This window comes from Bombina bombina, chromosome 2 (genome assembly GCF_027579735.1).
Source record: "Bombina bombina isolate aBomBom1 chromosome 2, aBomBom1.pri, whole genome shotgun sequence".
In the NCBI taxonomy this organism is placed as follows: domain Eukaryota; kingdom Metazoa; phylum Chordata; class Amphibia; order Anura; family Bombinatoridae; genus Bombina; species Bombina bombina.
The window spans coordinates 601,136,715-601,158,945 of record NC_069500.1 but is presented as its reverse complement, the minus strand read 5'-3'; the positions used below and the strand labels follow the sequence as shown (position 1 = coordinate 601,158,945).

The window sequence follows — 22,231 nt, the reverse complement described above, 5'->3', positions numbered from 1 at the left end:
GGTTGGATTGCTTCAGTTGAGGACCCGGGAGTGATGCCACCACCATTGCCATATGCCCCCTGGCAAGATTCCTGGCCAGAGGAATATTCTTCTTTTGGCTTTGAGGGGGAGCCAAGACAGCCACAAAAGGTCCATGTGTTTACCCCCCCCCCCCCCCCCCCCCAACACAATCTCAGGGCAGTCATGGCTTTTACCCACAGACTATGTCACAAGAAGTGCCAACTGGACAGGCTGATTGGTCACACACTGGTCATCAGTGGGACTATCAATCAACCCTGAGAGTTCCACCATCCTCATCACTTGGGCGAGCTCCACCATCCTCATCACTTGGGCGAGCTCCGCCATCCTCATCACTTGGGCAAGCTACACCATCTGCAGATGAAAATATAGCTGAAAGTACTCAAGCACCAGCAGATGCAGCTGAACCTGCCCCACCAGAAACCGCAGATGCAGCTGAACCTGCCCCACCAGAAACCGCAGATGCAGCTGAACCTGCCCCAGCAGATGCAGCTGAACCTGCCCCACCAGAAATAGCAGATGCAGCTGAACCTGCACCTCAAGCAACTAGAAGCCCTGCTGCTCAAGAGCCTGTGGATGCATTGTATTCTCCCCTGGGTGAGGAATACATTGCACTCCAGAGGAGGCTCATAACAAGCTCCAAGAGCAGACAGAGGCCAAGAGAGGTTCTTCAGGAGCCAAGAGAGGTTCTTCAGGAGCCAAGAGAGGTTCTTCAGGAGCCAAGAGAGTTTACACAAACGTAGCATAGAGCTGCAGAGGGACATGGCAGCATCATTAAGTGGAAGTGTTCAAAACCAGTCACAGATGATGCGAATTCTGTCTGATATGCAGATGCAGATGGACAATAGATGGCGAGAACAAAATCAACTCTTGGGTGTGTTGGTTGAGCACTTTACACACCAGCAGGACACTGCCTCCAGCCTATCATCTGTGGCCAGCACACCAGAAGAAACATCAGAATCTTCTCAAACCAGGAGAACAAGGCAATCCACTACAGTCATCTCAGCTCGCTCATCTAAGAAGCCAAAAAGAAATAAATATTCTTATAGTTCACCATAAATCTTGTCCTCTGTTATTTACCATATAATCGTCATCCACATCCATGTGAGGTGTGTTTTAGTACACTAATATTGTTAAAACATATAATAAGACCTGTGTGGAAATGGCAAAAAAAATGGTAATATTATCATGTTTGACATATTCTTGTACTATAACTCACATCCACAATAGTTGTTTCTGAAGGGTACATATAGTAATATTCACTTCTAAGATGTAAATCAATGTATCTCACATCCAATATAAATTGACACATTGATATATATAGTAGTGATGTTACTAATAGGGTGGGCATTATCAGGTGTTTTAAGTCTGCAGGTGAGAGGTTGTGGTGTCTGTGATTGGTTTGACACAATTGCAAAGAGTCAGCCTTCAAGAAGGTCTTAGAAATTATCATATGAGCCATTCTAGGTTTTGCTTTCAACTAAGAATACCAAGAGAACAAAGCAAGTGTTAGAATTAAATCTGAAAGTAGTTTGAAATAACATGCCCTATTTAAAAGAATAAGGTTTTCTTTGGACTTGACTGTCCCTTTATATATTTTGGCATCAATGCCAAGCTGTGTTAGCATTAGAATAAATTACACTCCAGTGGGTTCTAAAGAGATGAAGGTAATACAATTTAAAGTAAATAAGCAAGTATATGCCCACAATGTGATAAAGTACCTACAAGCTCAATCCACTTGATTATGTTGTGGCTTCAAACTATTTGAAATACACAAATAAACCTTAAAAAAACAATATCATAGTATACTGTCCCTTTAACCTTGAAATGCTGCTTAAATGTATGTGTTTAAGGCTTCCAGGGAGTTACGTTGCTTTTTTAGTCGGTTCATGGGTTGCTGCGCCTGCAATATGTGGCGAGATGAGAATGGAGTAGATTTTCTGAATTCTGCGCGTGTAAGTCCTTACGCTGTATATTGGATACCAAATTGCGCGGCTGTTCTGTTAGTCTATGGCTAAAAAAAAAAATTACGTCCGAAGGGTAAAATATACGCGCGTATCTTGTATGCTATGCCGTATATGTTATATCAAAATCGCGTAAAATTTGGCGGCGGAGGATTTTGCGGGCGACGCTGCATATGTAATGGAGGCCATTATGTTTAACCCTTTTATCGCCAAGGGCAGAAAATAAAACCTGGGTATATAAAACACATAAAAAATGTAATAAAATGATAAAAAAATTAACTTTATTAAAATAATATGTATTAATAAAATATATAAAAGGACTTTATTTAAATAAAGTTTTCACTTCACTGTGTGTGCTCACAGGGACAGAAGACAAGCTGTTAACAGTGGTTTGTCATTTTTGACATGTGATCACTGTGACTGGCTGTCACTGATCACATGACTGGGCCTCTTTTTTTGTGTGCATCACTTGGCTACCTTGCTCCTGAGGCATTCAGTGATTGGCCACTAAGCCTGACACCAGCATGCATTGCAGCATGCTAGTTTCTAGGCTTCATTTTAAAGGGACAGTCTAGTCAAAATTAAACTTTCATGATTCAGATAGGGCATGCAATTGTAAACAACTTTCCAATTGACTTTTATCATCAAATTCGCTTTGTTCCATTGGTGGTATTTCTCCAACATAGGTGTGTCCGGTCCACGGCGTCATCCTTACTTGTGGGATATTCTCTTCCCCAACAGGAAATGGCAAAGAGCCCAGCAAAGCTGGTCACATGATCCCTCCTAGGCTCCGCCTACCCCAGTCATTCTCTTTGCCGTTGTACAGGCAACATCTCCACGGAGATGGCTTAGAGTTTTTTAGTGTTTAACTTTTGCTTCTTCTGAGGCTATTTTTGGGAGAAAGGTTTTGCAAGCCGTGGTGCCTTCCATTTAGGTGACCTGATTTGCTCCCTCCCTTCATCCGTGTCCTAAAGCTTTGGTATTGGTTCCCACAAGTAAGGATGACGCCGTGGACCGGACACACCTATGTTGGAGAAAACAGAATTTATGTTTACCTGATAAATTTCTTTCTCCAACGGTGTGTCCGGTCCACGGCCCGCCCTGGTTTTTTAATCAGGTCTGATAATTTATTTTCTTTAACTACAGTCACCACGGTACCATATGGTTTCTCCTATGCAAATATTCCTCCTTAACGTCGGTCGAATGACTGGGGTAGGCGGAGCCTAGGAGGGATCATGTGACCAGCTTTGCTGGGCTCTTTGCCATTTCCTGTTGGGGAAGAGAATATCCCACAAGTAAGGATGACGCCGTGGACCGGACACACCGTTGGAGAAAGAAATTTATCAGGTAAACATAAATTCTGTTTTTTGAAAAGCTAAACCTAGCTAGGCTCAAACTGATTTCTAAACCGTTGAAAACTGCCTCCTAGCTCAGAGCATTTTGAAAGTTTTTCACAGTTAGACAGTACTAGTTCATGTATGTCATATAGATACCATTGTGCTCACCCCGTGGAGTTATTTAGGAGTCTGCACTGGTTGGCTAAACTGCATGTCTGTCGAAAGCACTGAGATAAGGGGGCTGTATGCAGAGGCTTAGATGCAAGGTAATCACAGAGGTAAAAAGTATATTATAACAGTGTTGGTTATGCAAAACTGGGGAATGGGTAATAAAGGGATTATCCATCTTTTTAAACAATAAAAATTCTGGTGTAGGCTGTCCCTTTAAGTATACAATCGTGCCTGGCTTTCACAGTGATTGTATACACAGCAACTGTCATTTTTTGACTGCTGCTTGCTAGCCTAACATGCAGGCTTTTAGCAGCACCATGAGATACACGCTGATCACAGCGTGTATCACGTGAATAGGGACAGCCCACTGATAGCCATGGGATCACAGTGACACCTGGAGTGTCCTCCATTAATCTATTTCTGCACTGCCTCACTCCTGTCTCCACCATACAGGGTACTCTGGCCTTGTTTGGCAGTCAACACCAGAATTTTTGTTATTTAAAAAGATAGATAATCCCTTTATTACACATTCCCCAGTTTTGCATAACAAACATAGTTATAATTATATACTTTTTACCTCTGTGATTACCTTGTATCTAAGCCTCTGCAAACTGCCCCCTTATTTCCGTTCTTTTGACAGACATGCATCTTTAGCCAATCAGTGCTCACTCCTAGGAGCTTCACGTGCCTGAGCTCAATGTTACCTATATGAAACACATGAACTAACGCCTTCTAGTGGGGAAAAACTGTCAAAATGCTTTCAGATTAGAGGCGACCTTTAAGGTCTAAGAAATTAGCATATGAACCTCCTAGGATTAGCTTTCAACGAAGAATACCAAGAGAACAAAGCAAAATTGGTAATAAAAGTAAATTGGAAAGTTTGTTTAAAATTACATGCCCTATTTAAATCATGAAAGTTTTTTTTTACTTGACTGTCCCTTTAAGGGGTTAAGTTGTTATGTGTTTATGTGCGATGTGGCTGATTTTAAGCTTTACAGACAGGACATGAGTGACTCCCTTTCTATCAGAGCTTTCTTCTTTATAAACATTGTCTGTGGAAGGGTTTGACAAGTTCTAGGAGCCAAGGGGGAGACATGTTTTAATGCTGATTTCCATTGTTTTGATTATTCTGTATACAATCTGTGTATCTAATCCTTTCTTGTCTCTTAAAATACCCTTAACTGACTACTCCATATTCCTTTGCAGGAATTTCTCCCTTTCACTTAATCTTGTTAAAATACACCTTTTTATTAATGTATACGGTCAAAACAAATCTCTTGGCTTATAGCAGGAGTAAGAGCGTTTTACCCTAAATGTTGCTACCTTGGATTTACCCAAAGCCTAAATAGAGCTGACATTTAACAAGATGGAGTATTTGCTTGCACTTTCCACCCTGCATTTATTAAAGTGAAAAGGTGTTTTTCTATCCTGTTTACCTTTTTGCATTTCTCTGTGTTATTGTAGGCTTTTAAGATGCAAATAAATTTGTAAACCTTTGCACTAAACAGATCTAAAAGCAGTGGGAAAGTTGCAACGTGTGTGGTGTGTAATGAAATGTAAAAATTATAATCTTTCATGTTGCTTTTATTTACAACACCCTACACAGGCAATATGGATTCTTCTCTTACTTAAGAGAGTTATTTGATGCTCCTTGGCCAGTAATGAATTACCTTTGTGGCCAGTATCATGTGCATGACGTGCCTGTTGGAACAGAGAAAACCCGATCAATGATTGAAAAGGTAGGTTATAGTATTCTGTACAAAATTGTCAAAATGTAATACTTCAAAGAATTCTTGATGTTATCGTGAGTTTTCAGTTATATTTCAGTTCAACACCATTTGCAATTAATGTAGATGTTTTATATTTTATTTGGTTTGTTTACACTTCATGGAAGTATTTGTCAGCGAACCAAAGACTGAAGCGTAATTCAGTCACTTTGCTATACTTATGTAAGATGTGTTGTGAAGGCTGCATCCATTCTAAATGATCTGCTAAACAATTTTTCAGAAAGTATTTATTTTATATTTGCTGTTTATCTTTTCAGATACATCACATTTCAGGTAGTATAGTGTCTTTTTTTATTTGTCAATGGTTTATTGACCCCTGAAACTTTGTACAATTATTATATCTGCAGAAAATAGTAAAAAGTTTGTTCTCTTGGTATCTTTATTTGAAAAAGTTGGAATGTAAGCATAGGAGCCGGCCCCTTTTTAGTTCAGCACCCTGGATAGCGCTTGCTGATTGGTGGCTAAATGTAGCGACAAATCAGCAAGCTCTACCCAGGTGCTGAACGAAAGATGGGCCGGCTTGTAAGCTTACATTCCTGCTTTTTTAAATAAAGATACCAAGAGAACTAAGAGAAATCGATTTTATCGATTCTATCTGAATCACAAAATATTTTTTTTTGGGTTCAGTATTCCTTTAATGTAGTTGTAGAAAGTGAACAAAGTATTTGAATTCATGCAAGTTATTCAAATGTGTGGGTGCCTGCTTTTTGTGCTACAAATTGTTAACTGTTTTGTATCTTATTTGCCATTAGGTAATTCATGAAACAAAACTAAGGCAGATTTACACAGCAGAGGAAAGATACTCTGTAAAGGTATCTGCATATAGCAACAAAGTTATTTCCAGCAACATGTCACTGAAAGCAGCTCAATTCCTCACTGTTACAGTGGATGCTGATGAAAGGAGGCAGATATTAGAACAAATCAAGGTAAATAATGAGCTTTTTATCTTTTCATTTAGTAAATAAATCTATATAAATAACTATTGTTAGGTCTGTAACTTTTGTTTGTTGTAAGTGAACATTTAATTCTGTTGAATAAATATATTGTTCTCTTTTTTATTTATTACTTAGGATATTCAGAAAAGAATTTGTATCTTGGATTCACGTATGGCAGAGCTGGTTGAGAAGCAAAAGATTCTAGACAGAAGAGATAATGAACTAAGATTAAGGAAGAAGGAAGTTCTTGATATGAAAACAAAAAAGAGGCAATTGGAGCAAAAAATTCAAACCAAACGGGACAGGTGAGATCCCATACTGACATCTTATTTCATGCCACAGAACAACAGGGAGATATTCTTCACAAAATCACTTTTGCTTGTACAATCATTAATAAAGAAAATGTGTAGGCTTGATGGTCACTATTTGTAAATAGCCAGGTGTGTGCATCACTTGACTACCTTGCTCCTGAGGCATTCAGTGATTGGCCACTGAGCCTGACACCAGCATGCATTGCAGCATGCTAGTTTCTAGGCTTCATTTTAAGTATACAATGGTGCCTGGCTATCACAGTGATTGTATACACAGCAACTGTCATTTCTTTCATGTAATTGGCAAGAGTCCATGAGCTAGTGACGTATGGGATATACAATCCTACCAGGAGGGGCAAAGTTTCCCAAACCTCAAAATGCCTATAAATACACCCCTCACCACACCCACAATTAAGTTTTACAAAATTTGCCTCCTATGGATGTGGTGAAGTAAGTTTGTGCTAAGATTTCTATGTTGACATGCTATTCTCAGCATTTTGAAGCCCGATTCCTCTCAGAGTACAGCAAATGTCAGAGGGACGTGGAGAGTATCACCTATTAAATGCAATTATTTTCCTAACAGGGGTCTTTTTCATAGGTTCTCTGTTATCGGTCTTAGAGATTCATCTCCTACCTCCCTTTTCAGATCGACAATATACTCTCATATACCATTACCTCTACTGATAACTATTTCAGTACTGGTTTGGCTATCTGCTATATGTGGATGGGTGTCTTTTTGGTAAGTATGTTTTTATTTCTTAAAGACACCTCAGCTATGGTTTGGCACTTTATGCATTTATATAAAGTTCTAAATATATGTATTGTACTTATATTTGCCATGAGTCAGGTTCATGTATTTCCATTTGCAAATTGTCAGTTTCATATTTGGGAAAAGTTAATATTAAGAAATATTTTTCTTACCTGGGGTTTAGTCCTTTGTTCAATTGACTACTTTGTTTCAAATTGCGGGCTGACTTAGGCTCACGGGTGCACCAAATGCTACACTTTATTTCGTCATTCTTGGCGCGAGAATTTTTTGGCGCGAAATGCACCTCCGTTGATGCAAGTTCATCATTTCCGGCGTCGTAATTGATGCAGAGGTTTCACACAGGGTTGCGTCATTAGTAACGCGAGTGTGTCATTTCCGGACATGGTTGGTGCCAAAAATGTTTTCATTATTTATTGCCCCATTTCTTTTGCCTCTTGCCTTTTTCTATGTCAGAGGGCTATGCTATTTGCATTTTTTCCCATTCCTGAAACTGTCATATAAGGAAATTGATCATTTTGCTTTATATGTTTGTTTTTTTCTTTTACATTTTGCAAGATGTCTCAATCTGATCCTGCCTCAGAAGTATCTGTTGGAGCTTTGCTGCCTGACATCGATTCTACCAAAGCTAAGTGCATTTGTTGTAAAATTGTGGAGATTATATCTCCTAATGTCATTTGTATTAGTTGTCATGATAAACTTTTACATGCAGATAGAGTGTCCATCAGTAATAGTACATTGCCGGTTGCAGTTCCTTCAACTTCTAATGTACATGATATACCTATGAATTTTAAAGAATTTGTTACTGATTCTATTCAGAAGGCTTTGTCTACATTTCCACCTTCTAATAAGCGTAAGAGGTCTTTTAAAACTTCTCATAATTTTGATGTAATTTCAAATGACCGACAACATAATGAATTATCCACCTCTGATGAGAATCTATCTGATTCAGAAGATCCTTCCTCAGAGATTGACACTGATAAATCTACTTATTTATTTAACCCTTTAATGACCACAGCACTTTTCCATTTTCTGTCCTTTTGGGACCAAGGCTATTTGTACATTTTTCCGGTGTTTGTGTTTAGCTATAATTTTCCTCTTACTCATTTACTGTACCCACACATATTATATACCGTTTTTCTCGCCATTAAATGGACTCTAAAGATACCATTATTTTCATCATATCTTATAATTTACTATAAAAAAAAATATAAAATATGAGAAAAAATTGGGAAAAAACACACTTTTTCTAACTTTGACCCCCAAAATCTGTTACACATCTACAACCACCAAAAAACACCCATGCTAAATAGTTTCTAATTTTTGTCCTGAGTTTAGAAATACCCAATGTTTACATGTTCTTAGCTTTTTTTGCAAGTTATAGGGCCATAAATACAAATAGCACTTTGCTATTTCCAAACCATTTTTTTTTCAAAATTAGCGCTAGTTACATTAGAACACTAATATCTTTCAGGAATCGCTGACTATCCATTGACATGTATATATTTTTTTTTAGTAGACATCCCAAAGTATTGATCTAGGCAAATTTTGGTATATTTCATGCCACCATTTCACCGCCAAATGCGATCAAATACAAAAAATAGTTAACTTTTTCACAAATGTTTTCACAAACTTTCAGTTTCTCATTGAAATGATTTACAAACAGCTTGTGCAATTATGGCATAAATGGTTGTAAATTTTTCTCTGGGATCTCCTTTGTTCAGAAATAGCAGACATATATGGCTTTGGCGTTGCTTTTTCATAATTAGAAGGCCGCTAAATGCCACTGTGCACCACACGTGTATTATGCCCAGCAGTGAAGGGGTTAATTAGGGAGCATGTAGGGAGCTTTTTGGGGTAATTTTAGCTTTAGTGTAGTGTAGTAGACAACCCCAAGTATTGATCTAGGCCCATTTTGGTATATTTCATGCCACAATTTCACTGCCAAATGCGATCAAATTAAAAAAAACTTAAAATTTTTCACAATTTTAGGTTTCTCACTGAAATAATTTACAATCAGCTTGTGCAATTATGGCACAAATGGTTGTAAATGCTTCTCTGGGATCCCCTTTGTTCAGAAATAGCAGACATATATGGCTTTGGCGTTGCTTTTTGGTACTTAGAAGGCCGCTAAATGCCGCTGCGCATCACATGTGTATTATGGCTAGCAGTGAAGGGGTTAATTAGGTAGCTTGTAGGGAGCTTGCAGGGTTAATTTTAGCTTTAGTGTAGAGCTCAGCCTCCCACCTGAAACATCAGACCCCCTGATCCCTCCCAAACAACTCTCTTCCCTCCCCCACCCCACAATTGTCCCCGCCATCTTAAGTACTGGCAGCACTCTGCCAGTACTAAAATAAAAGGTATATTTAGGTTGTTGTTTTTTTAAAAGCATATTTACATATGCTGCTGTGTAGGACCCCCCCTTAGCCCCCAACCTGACTAATCCCCCACCAAACAGCTCTCTAACCCTCCCCCTCTGCCTTAATGGGCGCCATCTTTTCTGTAGTGTAGCCCCCCCACCAAAGACCAACCCCCACCCCCTCCTAGATACCTTTGTTTTATTTTAAAACTTAAAATACCCCTTTCTCTTACTTTTTTTAACCAAAACGTTTCTGTAGTGTAGCGGTTCCCACACGCTCCCGCCCCGTGCACGCGCCCGCCCGCCGCCTCCCGTGCACGCGGCGCCCCCATCGGCCCCGATCCCGCCCCCCTCTACATTACCCGGCCCATCGATGGCCGCCCACCTGCCTCCCAAGTCGGCTCCCACCCACCAACGATACAGGCCACCGGTGTCCGGTGCAGAGAGGGCCACAGAGTTGCTCTCTCTGCATCGGATTGCCAAGGGGTGTTATTGCAGGATGCCTCGATATCGAGGCATCACTGCAATAACCCGGAAAGCGGCTGGAAGCGAGCAGGATCGCTTTCCGCCGCTTTAAACCCCTAATGTCGTACATTGTACGGCGCTGGTCTTTTAAGACCAGGTTGTGTGCGACGTACCCTGTACGACATGCGTCGTTAAGGGGTTAAAATGGAGTATATGCATTCTTTGTTAAAGGAAGTGTTAATTACTTTGGATATTGAGGAAGCTAGTCCTCTTGATATTAAAACCAGTAAACGTTTAAATTCTGTTTTTAAACCTCCTGTGGTTACTCCAGAGGTTTTTCCTATTCCTGATTTCTGATATGATTTCTAAGGAATGGAATAAGCCGGGTACTCCTTTTAATCCTTCTGCAAGGTTTAAAAAATTGTATCCTTTACCAGCAATTTCAATAGAGTTTTGGGAAAAGATCCCCAAAGTTGATGGGGCTATTTCTACTCTTGCTAAACGAACCACTATTCCTATGGAAGATAGTACTTCCTTTAAAGATCCTTTAGATAGGAAGCTTGAATCTTATTTAAGTAAAGCCTATTTATATTCAGGCCATCTTCTTAGGCCTGCAGTTTCTTTGGCTGATTTTGCAGCTGCTTCAACTTTTTGGTTGGAGAATTTAGCGCAACAAGAATTGGATTCTGACTTATATAGCATTGTTCGTTTACTACAACATGCTAATCATTTTATTTGTGATGCTATTTTTGATTTTATCAAAATTGATGTTAGATTCATGTCTTTAGCTATTTTAGCTAGAAGAGCTTTGTGGCTTAAATCTTGGAATGCTGATATGACATCGAAGTCTACATTATTATCTCTTTCCAAGGTAATAATTTATTTGGTTCTCAGTTGGATTCTATTATTTCAACTGTTACGGGGGGGAAGGGAGTTTTTTTGCCTCAGGATAAAAAAAACCTAAGGGTAAAGCTAAGGCTTCTAATCGTTTTCGTTCCTTTCGTCAAGATAAGGAACAAAAACCTAATCCTTCCCCCAAGGAATCTGTTTCCAATTGGAAGCCTTCCTCAAATTGGAATAAATCCAAGCATTTTAAGAAACCAAAGTCAGCCCCTAAGTCCGCATGAAGGTGCGGCCCTCATTCCAGCTCAGCTGGTAGGGGGCAGATTAAGGTTTTTCAAGGATGTTTGGGTAAATTCTGTCCATAATCAATGGATTCAGAGTATTGTCTCTCAGGGGTACCGAATAGGATTCAGAGTAAGACCTCCTGTGAGAAGATTTTTTCTCACGCATCCCAGTGAATCCAGTAAAAGCCCAGGCTTTCCTGAAGTGTGTTTCAGATCTGTAGGTTTCAGGGGTAATTATGCCGGTTCCTTTTCAGGAACAAGGTCTGGGGTTTTATTCAAATCTATTCATTGTCCCAAAGAAAGAAAATTCATTCAGACCAGTTCTGGATCTGAAAATTTTGAATCGTTATGTTAGAGTACCAACTTTCAAGATGGTGTCTATAAGGACTATTCTGCCTTTTGTTCAGCAAGGACATTATATGTCTACAATAGACTTGCAGGATGCTTACCTTCATATTCCGATTCATCCAGAACATTCTCAGTTCCTGAGATTCTCTTTTCTAGACAAGCATTACTAATTTGTTGCTCTTCCATTTGGCCTAGCAACAGCTCCAAGAATATTTTCAAAGGTTCTAGGTGCCCTATTCTCTGTAATCAGAGAACAGGGTATTGCGGTGTTTCCTTATTTGAACGATATCTTGGTACTAGCTCAGTCTTTACGTTCTGCAGAATCTCACACAAATCAACTAGTGTTGTTTCTTCGAAAACATGGTTGGAGGATCAATTTACCAAAAAGTTTTTTGATTCCTCAGACAATGTTCACCTTTTTAGGTTTCCAGATAGATTATGTGTCCATGACTCTGTCTCTAACAGACAAGAGACGTTTGAAATTGGTTGCAGCATGTCTGCACCTTCAGTCTCAGTCATTCCCTTCAGTGGCTATGTGCATGGAAGTTTTAGGCCTCATGACTGCAGCATCGGACGCTATTCCTTTTGCTCGTTTTCACATGAGACCTCTCCAGCTTTGCATGCCGAATCAATGGTGCCGGGATTATACAAAGATATCACCATTAATATCCTTAAATCCCAATGTTCGACACTCTCTCTGACGTGGTGGTTAAATCACCACCAGCATTTAGTTCAAGGGGCCTCTTTTGTTCGGCCAACCTGGACTGTGATCACAACAGATGCGAGTCTTTCAGGTTGTGGAGCTGTCTGGGGATCTCTGACAGCACAAGGGGTTTGGAGATCTCAAGAGGCGAGATTACCAATCAATATTTTATAACTCCGTGCAATTCTCAGAGCTCTTCAGTTTTGGCCTCTGTTAAAGAGAGAACCATTCATTTGTTTTCAAACAGACAATATCACAACGGTGGCATATGTCAATCATCAGGGTGGGACTCACAGTCCCCAAGCTATGAAAGAAGTATCTCTGATACTTGTTTGGGCGGATTCCAGCTCCTGTCTAATTTCTGCGGTACACATCCCAGGTGTAGACAATTGGGAGGCGGATTATCTCAGCCGTCAAACTTTACATCCAGGGGAGTGGTCTCTCCATCCGGATGTGTTTTCTCAGATTGTTCAGATGTGGGGTCTTCCAGAAATAGATCTGATGGCTTCTCATCTAAACAAGAAACTTCCCAGATACCTGTCCAGGTCCAGGGATTCTCAGGCGGAAGCAGTAGATGCACTGACACTTCCTTGGTGTTATCAACCTGCTTATATCTTCCCGCCTCTAGTTCTTCTTCCAAGAGTGATCTCCAAGATCATCATGGAACAAGCATTTGTGTTAGTGGCTCCAGCATGGCCCCACAGGTTTTGGAATGCGGATCTTGTTCGAATGTCCAGTTGCCAACCTTGGCCACTTCCGTTAAGGCCGAACCTACTGTCTCAAGGTCCGTTTTTTTTCCATCAGGATATCAAATTATTACATTTGAAGGTATGGAAATTGAACGCTTAGTACTAAGTCATAAAGGTTTCTCTGACTCAGTAATTAATACTATATTAAAAGCTCGTAAATCTGTCTCTAGGAAGATTTATTATCGAGTTTGGAAGACTTACATTTCATGGTGTTCTTCTCATAAATTCTCTTGGCATTCTTTTAGAATTCCTAGAATTTTACAGTTTCTCCAGGATGGTTTAGATAGGGGTTTGTCTGCAAGTTCCTTGAAGGGACAAATCTCTGCTCTTTCTGTTTTATTTCACAAAAAGATTGCTAATCTTCCTGATATTCACTGTTTTGTACAGGCTTTAGTTTGTATTAAGCCTGTCATTAAATCAATTTCTCCTCCTTGGAGTCTTAATTTGGTTGTCCCTTCCTTGTGTGCTAATCCTAAGAATCCTTTGGAAAGATCCTTACATTCTTTTGGATGTGGTGAGAGCTTTGAAATATTATGTTGAAGCTACTAAAGATTTCAGGAAGACTTCTAGTCTATTTGTTATATTTTCTGGTCCTAGGAAAGGTCAGAAGGCCTCTGCTATTTCCTTGGCCTCTTGGTTAAAGCTTTTGATTCATCAAGCTTATTTGGAGTTGGGTCAAGCCCCGCCTCAGAGAATTACAGCTCATTCTACTAGATCAGTCTCCACTTCATGGGCTTTTAAGAATGAAGCTTCAGTTGATCAGATTTGCAATGAAGCAACTTGGTCTTCTTTGCATACATTTACTAAATTCTACCGTTTTGATGTATTTGCTTCTTCTGAAGCAGTTTTTGGTAGAAAAGTTCTTCAGGCAGCTGTTTCAGTTTGTTGCTTCTGCTGATGTTTTAAGTTTTTCTTTTCTTCATGAGAATAACGTATATTTTGGGTTGTGGATTATTTTTCCAGCATTTGGCTGTTGTTTATTTTTATCCCTCCCTCTCTAGTGACTCTTGCGTGGAGTTCCACATCTTGGGTATTGACATCCCATAAGTCACTAGCTCATGGACTCTTGCCAATTACATGAAAGAAAACATAATTTATGTAAGAAATTACCTGATAAATTCATTTCTTTCATATTGGCAAGAGTCCATGAGGCCCACCCTTTTTATGGTGGTTATGATTTTTTTTGTATAAAGCACAATTATTTCCAAATTACTTTGTTGATGCTTTTTACTCCTTTCTTTATCACCCCACTACTTGGTTATTCGTTAAAACTGAATTGTGGGTGTGGTGAGGAGTGTATTTTGAGGCTTGGGAAACTTTGCTCCTCCTGGTAGGATTGTATATCCCATACGTCACTAGCTCATGGACTCTTGCCAATATGAAAGAAATGAATTTATCAGGTAAGTTCTTACATAAATTATGATTTTTTTTTACTGCTGCTTGCTAGCCTAACATGTAGATTCAATCTTTAAAATAGTTTATGTAAATCACAGCTGTCTTTGCATGAATGGCAATGCTTTTATTGTAGTGTTGAACTGTACAGAGAATTTTTAGTGAAGGACCGTTGTTGGTACAAAACTAATTTCTCTTGTAAGGTGTATCCAGTCCACGGATCATCCATTACTTGCGGGATATTCTCATTCCCAACAGGAAGTTGCAAGAGGAAACCCACAGCAGAGCTGCAATATAGCTCCTCCCCTAACTTTCATACCCAGTCATTCTCTTGCAACTCTCAACAAGCAAGGAGGTCGTAAGAGAGAGTGGTTAAATATATTTAGTTTATTTTCTTCAATCAAAAGTTTGTTATTTTTAAATAGTACCGGAGTTGTGCTATTTTATCTCAGGCAGTAAATAGAAGAAGAATCTGCCTGAGGTTTCTATGATCTTAGCAGGTTGTAAGATCCATTGCTGTTCTCACATATGTCTGAGGGGATTACACAGATGAGGTAAAACAGCTAGAGAATGGCGTGCAGTTTATTCTGCTATCAGGTATGTGCAGTTATAATTTTTTTCTAGAGATGGAAAACACTAGAAAATGCTGCTGATACCGGATTAATGTAAGTTAAGGCTGAATACAGTGATTTAATAACGACTGGTATCATGCTTACTCCCAGGGGTAATACCCTTATGATATTGCAATATAAAACGTTTGCTGGCATGTTTAATCGTTTTTATATATGCTTTGGTGATAAAACTTTATTGGGGCCTAGTTTTTTCCACATAGCTGGCTTAAATTTTGCCTAGAAACAGTTTCCTGAGGCTTTCCACTGTTGTAATATGAGTGGGAGGGGCCTATTTTAACGTTTTTTTTGTGCAGTTAAAATCACAAACTAAGACATCCAGATTCCATCAAAGCCCTCTGAATGCTATAGGACATCTCTAAAGGGCCCAAAGGCTTTTCAAAGTCGTTTATTGGGGAAGGTAGGGCTACAGCTTGCTGTGGCAGTTGGTTGTGACTGTTAAAAAACGTCTTTCGTTTTTTGATCCGTTTTTTTAACTAAGGGGTTAATCATCCATTTGCAAGTGGGTGCAATGCTCTGCTAGTCTATTACATACACTGTAAAAATTTCGTTTGATTTACTGCATTTTTTCACTGTTTTTCAAATTCTGACAAAATTTGTTTCTCTTAAAGGCACAGTACCGTTTTTTATATTTGCTTGTTAACTTGATTTAAAGTGTTTTCCAAGCTTGCTAGTCTCATTGCTAGTCTGTATAAACATGTCTGACATAGAAGAAACTCCTTGTTCATTATGTTTAAAAGCCATGGTGGAACCCCCTCTTAGAATGTGTACCAAATGTACTGATTTCATTTTAGGCAATAAAGATAATTTTCTGTCTTTTAAAAAATTTTATCACCAGAGGAATCTGACGAGGGGGAAGTTATGCCGACTAACTTTCCCCACGTGTCAGACCCTTTGACTCCCGCTTAAGGGACTCACGCTCAAATGGCGCCAAGTACATCTAGGGCGCCCATAGCGTTTACTTTACAAGACATGGCAGCAGTCATGGATAATACACTGTCAGCGGTATTAGCCAGACTACCTGAACTTAGAGGTAAGCGAGATAGCTCTGGGGTGAGACAAAATGCAGAGCATACTGACGCTTTAAGAACCATGTCTGATACTGCCTCACAATATGCAGAAGCTGAGGAAAGAGAGCTTCAGTCAGTGGGTGATGTTAATGACTCAGGAAGATACCTGATTCTAATATTTCTACATTTAAATTTAAGCTTGTACACCTCCGCGTGTTGCTTAGGGAGGTTTTAGCTGCTCTGAATGACTGTGATTCCATTGCAGTGCCAGAGAAATTGTGTAGACTGGATAAATACTTGCAGTGCCGGTGTGTACTGATGTTTTTCCAATACCTAAAAGGTTTACAAAAATTATTAATAAGGAATGGGATAGACCAGGTGTGCCGTTCTCTTCCCCTCCTATTTTTAGAAAAATGTTTCCAATAGACGCCACCACACGGGACTTATGGCAGACAGTCCCTAAGGTGGAGGGAGCAGTTTCTACTTTAGCAAAGCGTACTACTATCCCTGTCGAGGACAGTTGTGCTTTTTTAGATCCAATGGATAAAAAATTAGAAGGTTACCTTAAGAAAATATTTATTCAACAAGGTTTTATCCTACAGCCCCTTGCATGCATTGCCCCTGTCACTGCTGCTGCGGCGTACTGGTTTGAGTCTCTGGAAGAGGCTTTACAGGTAGCGACTCCATTGGATGACATACTTGGCAAACTTAGAGCACTTAAGCTAGCCAATTCTTTTATTTCTGATGCCATTGTTCATTTGACTAAACTAACGGCTAAGAATTCTGGTTTTGCTATACAGGCGCGCAGAGCGCTATGGCTTAAATCATGGTCAGCTGACGTGACTTCAAAATCTAAGCTACTTAACATTCCCTTCAAGGGGTAGACCCTATTCGGGCCTGGTTTGAAGGAGATTATTGCTGATATCACTGGAGGAAAAGGTCATGCCCTTCCTCAGGACAGGTCCAAATCTAGGGCCAAACAGTCTAATTTTCGTGCCTTTCAAAACTTCAAGGCAGGTGCGGCATCAACTTCCTCTAATAATAAACAAGAGGGAACTTTTGCTCAATCTAAGACGAACTGGAGACCAAACCAGACCTGGAAAAAAGGTAAGCAGGTCAAAAAAGCCTGCTGCTGCCTCTAAGACAGCATGAAGGAACGGCCCCCTATCCGGTAACGGATCTAGTAGGGGGCAGACTTTCACTCTTCGCCCAGGCGTGGGCAAGAGATGTTCAGGATCCCTGGGCGTTGGAAATTATATCCCAGGGATATCTTCTGTACTTCAAAGCTTCCCCCCCAAAAACATAATTTATGTAAGAACTTACCTGATAAATTCATTTCTTTCATATTAGCAAGAGTCCATGAGCTAGTGACGTATGGGATATACATTCCTACCAGGAGGGGCAAAGTTTCCCAAACCTCAAAATGCCTATAAATACACCCCTCACCACACCCACAATTCAGTTTAACGAATAGCCAAGAAGTGGGGTGATAAAAAAGTGCAAAAGCATATAAAATAAGGAATTGGAATAATTGTGCTTTATACAAAATCATAACCACCACAAAAAAAGGGCGGGCCTCATGGACTCTTGCTAATATGAAAGAAATGAATTTATCAGGTAAGTTCTTACATAAATTATGTTTTCTTTCATGTAATTAGCAAGAGTCCATGAGCTAGTGACGTATGGGATAATGACTACCCAAGATGTGGATCTTTCCACACAAGAGTCACTAGAGAGGGAGGGATAAAATAAAGACAGCCAATTCCTGCTGAAAATAATCCACACCCAAAATAAAGTTTAACGAAAAACATAAGCAGAAGATTCAAACTGAAACCGCTGCCTGAAGTACTTTTCTACCAAAAACTGCTTCAGAAGAAGAAAATACATCAAAATGGTAGAATTTAGTAAAAGTATGCAAAGAGGACCAAGTTGCTGCTTTGCAGATCTGGTCAACCGAAGCTTCATTCCTAAACGCCCAGGAAGTAGATACTGACCTAGTAGAATGAGCTGTAATTCTCTGAGGCGGAATTTTACCCGACTCAACATAGGCAAGATGAATTAAAGATTTCAACCAAGATGCCAAAGAAATGGCAGAAGCTTTCTGGCCTTTCCTAGAACCAGAAAAGATAACAAATAGACTAGAAGTCTTACGGAAAGATTTCGTAGCTTCAACATAATATTTCAAAGCTCTAACAACATCCAAAGAATGCAACGATTTCTCCTTAGAATTCTTAGGATTAGGACATAATGAAGGAACCACAATTTCTCTACTAATGTTGTTGGAATTCACAACTTTAGGTAAAAATTCAAAAGAAGTTCGCAACACCGCCTTATCCTGAGGAAAAATCAGAAAAGGAGACTCACAAGAAAGAGCAGATAATTCAGAAACTCTTCTAGCAGAAGAGATGGCCAAAAGGAACAAAACTTTCCAAGAAAGTAATTTAATGTCCAATGAATGCATAGGTTCAAACGGAGGAGCTTGAAGAGCTCCCAGAACCAAATTCAAACTCCAAGGAGGAGAAATTGACTTAATGACAGGTTTTATACGAACCAAAGCTTGTACAAAACAATGAATATCAGGAAGATTAGCAATCTTTCTGTGAAAAAGAACAGAAAGAGCAGAGATTTGTCCTTTCAAAGAACTTGCGGACAAACCCTTATCTAAACCATCCTGAAGAAACTGTAAAATTCTCGGTATTCTAAAAGAATGCCAAGAAAAATGATGAGAAAGACACCAAGAAATATAAGTCTTCCAGACTCTATAATATATCTCTCGAGATACAGATTTACGAGCCTGTAACATAGTATTAATCACGGAGTCAGAGAAACCTCTTTGACCAAGAATCAAGCGTTCAATCTCCATACCTTTAAATTTAAGGATTTCAGATCCTGATGGAAAAAAGGACCTTGTGATAGAAGGTCTGGTCTTAACGGAAGAGTCCACGGTTGGCAAGAGGCCATCCGGACAAGATCCGCATACCAAAACCTGTGAGGCCATGCTGGAGCTACCAGCAGAACAAACGAGCATTCCTTCAGAATCTTGGAGATCACTCTTGGAAGAAGAACTAGAGGCGGAAAGATATAGGCAGGATGATACTTCCAAGGAAGTGATAATGCATCCACTGCCTCCGCCTGAGGATCCCGGGATCTGGACAGATACCTGGGAAGTTTCTTGTTTAGATGGGACGCCATCAGATCTATTTCTGGAAGTTCCCACATTTGAACAATCTGAAGAAATACCTCTGGGTGAAGAGACCATTCGCCCGGATGCAACATTTGGCGACTTAGATAATCCGCTTCCCAATTGTCTACACCTGGGATATGAACCGCAGAGATTAGACAGGAGCTGGATTCCGCCCAAACCAAAATTCGAGATACTTCTTTCATAGCCAGAGGACTGTGAGTCCCTCCTTGATGATTGATGTATGCCACAGTTGTGACATTGTCTGTCTGAAAACAAATGAACGATTCTCTCTTCAGAAGAGGCCAAAACTGAAGAGCTCTGAAAATTGCACGGAGTTCCAAGATATTGATAGGTAATCTCACCTCCTGAGATTCCCAAACTCCCTGTGCCGTCAGAGATCCCCACACAGCTCCCCAACCCGTGAGACTTGCATCTGTTGAAATTACAGTCCAGGTCGGAAGCACAAAAGAAGCCCCCTGAATTAAACGATGGTGATCTGTCCACCATGTTAGAGAGTGCCGAACAATCGGTTTTAAAGATATTGTTTGAGATATCTTCGTGTAATCCTTGCACCATTGCTTCAGCATACAGAGCTGAAGAGGTCGCATGTGAAAACGAGCAAAGGGGATCGCGTCCGATGCAGCAGTCATAAGACCTAGAATTTCCATGCATAAGGCTACCGAAGGGAATGATTGTGACTGAAGGTTTCGACAAGCTGCAATCAATTTTAGACGTCTCTTGTCTGTTAAAGATAGTCATGGACACTGAATCCATCTGGAAACCTAGAAAGGTTACCCTTGTCTGAGGAATCAAAGAACTTTTTGTCAAATTGATCCTCCAACCATGATCTTGAAGAAACAACACAAGTCGATTCGTATGAGATTCTGCTAAATGTAAAGACTGAGCAAGTACCAAGATATCGTCCAAATAAGGAAATACCACAATACCCTGTTCTCTGATTACAGACAGAAGGGCACCGAGAACCTTTGTAAAAATTCTTGGAGCTGTAGCTAGGCCAAACGGCAGAGCCACAAACTGGTAATGCTTGTCCAGAAAAGAGAATCTCAGGAACTGAAAATGATCTGGATGAATCGGAATATGCAGATATGCATCCTGTAAATCTATTGTGGACATATAATTCCCTTGCAGAACAAAAGGCAAGATAGTCCTTATAGTTACCATTTTGAACGTTGGTATCCTTACATAACGATTCAATATTTTTAGATCCAGAACTGGTCTGAAGGAATTCTCCTTCTTTGGTACAATGAAGAGATTTGAATAAAACCCCATCCCCTGTTCCTGAACTGGAACTGGCATAATTACTCCAGTCAACTCTAGATCTGAAACACATTTCAGAAATGCTTGAGCTTTTACTGGATTTACTGGGACACGGGAAAGAAAAAATCTCTTTGCAGGAGGTCTTATCTTGAAACCAATTCTGTACCCTTCTGAAACAATGTTCTGAATCCAAAGATTGTGAACAGAATTGATCCAAATTTCCTTGAAAAAACGTAACCTGCCCCCTACCAGCTGAGCTGGAATGAGGGCCGCACCTTCATGTGGACTTAGAAGCAGGCTTTGCCTTTCTAGCTGGCTTGGATTTATTCCAGACTGGAGATGGTTTCCAAACTGAAACTGCTCCTGAGGATGAAGGATCAGGCTTTTGTTCTTTGTTGAAACGAAAGGAACGAAAACGATTATTAGCTCTACTTTTACCTTTAGATTTTTTATCCTGTGGTAAAAAAGTTCCTTTCCCACCAGTAACAGTTGAAATGATGGAATCCAACTGAGAACCAAATAATTTGTTACCCTGGAAAGAAATAGAAAGTAAAGTTCATTTAGAAGCCATATCAGCATTCCAAGTTTTAAGCCATAAAGCTCTTCTAGCTAAAATAGCTAGAGACATAAACCTGACATCAACTCTGATAATATCAAAAATGGCATCACAGATAAAATTATTAGCATGCTGAAGAAGAATAATAATGTCATGAGAATCACGATGTGTTACTTGTTGCGCTAAAGTTTCCAACCAAAAAGTTGAAGCTGCAGCAACATCAGCCAAAGATATAGCAGGTCTAAGAAGATTACCTGAACACAGATAAGCTTTTCTTAGAAAGGACTCAATTTTCCTATCTAGAGGATCCTTAAACGAAGTACCATCTGACGTAGGAATAGTAGTACGTTTAGCAAGGGTAAAAATAGCCCCATCAACTTTAGGGATTTTGTCCCAAAATTCTAATCTGTCAGACGGCACAGGATATAAATGCTTAAAACGTTTAGAAGGAGTAAATGAATTACCCAATTTATCCCATTCTTTGGAAATTACTGCAGAAATAGCATTAGGAACAGGAAAAACTTCTGGAATAACCACAGGAGCTTTAAATACCTTATCTAAACGTTTAGAATTAGTATCAAGAGGACTAGAATCCTCTATTTCTAAAGCAATTAGAACTTCAAGTAAAGAACGAATAAATTCCATTTTAAATAAATATGAAGATTTATCAGCATCAACCTCAGAGACAGAATCCTCTGAACCAGAGGAGTCATCAGAATCAGAATGATGATGTTCATTTAAAAATTCATCTGTAGGGAGAGAAGTTTTAAAAGATTTTTTACGTTTACTAGAAGGAGAAATAACAGACATAGCCTTCTTTATGGATTCAGAAACAAAATCTCTTATATTATCAGGAACATTCTGCACCTTAGATGTTGAGGGAACTGCAACAGGCAATGGTACTTTACTAAAGGAAATATTATCTGCTTTAACAAGTTTGTCATGACAATCAATACAAACAACAGCTGGAGAAATAGCTACCAAAAGTTTACAGCAGATACACTTAGCTTTGGTAGATTCAGCACTTGACAGCGATTTTCCTGTAGTATCTTCTGGCTCAGATGCAACGTGAGACATCTTGCAATATGTAAGAGAAAAAACAACATATAAAGCAAAATTGATCAAATTCCTTAAATGACAGT

At 39.6% G+C, this 22,231-nt stretch overlaps 1 protein-coding gene across 1 annotated transcript in view; it reads left to right on the top strand.

Moving 5' to 3' along the window:
- Window positions 1-22,231, top strand: part of SMC5 (structural maintenance of chromosomes 5) — a 515,710-nt gene that overhangs the window by 149,748 nt on the left and 343,731 nt on the right. Inside the window, exons 13-15 of the mRNA XM_053702514.1 lie at window positions 5,097-5,229; window positions 6,030-6,203; window positions 6,348-6,517. Coding sequence (XP_053558489.1) covers window positions 5,097-5,229; window positions 6,030-6,203; window positions 6,348-6,517 — 477 coding nt within the window. The remainder of the gene's footprint in view (window positions 1-5,096; window positions 5,230-6,029; window positions 6,204-6,347; window positions 6,518-22,231) is intronic.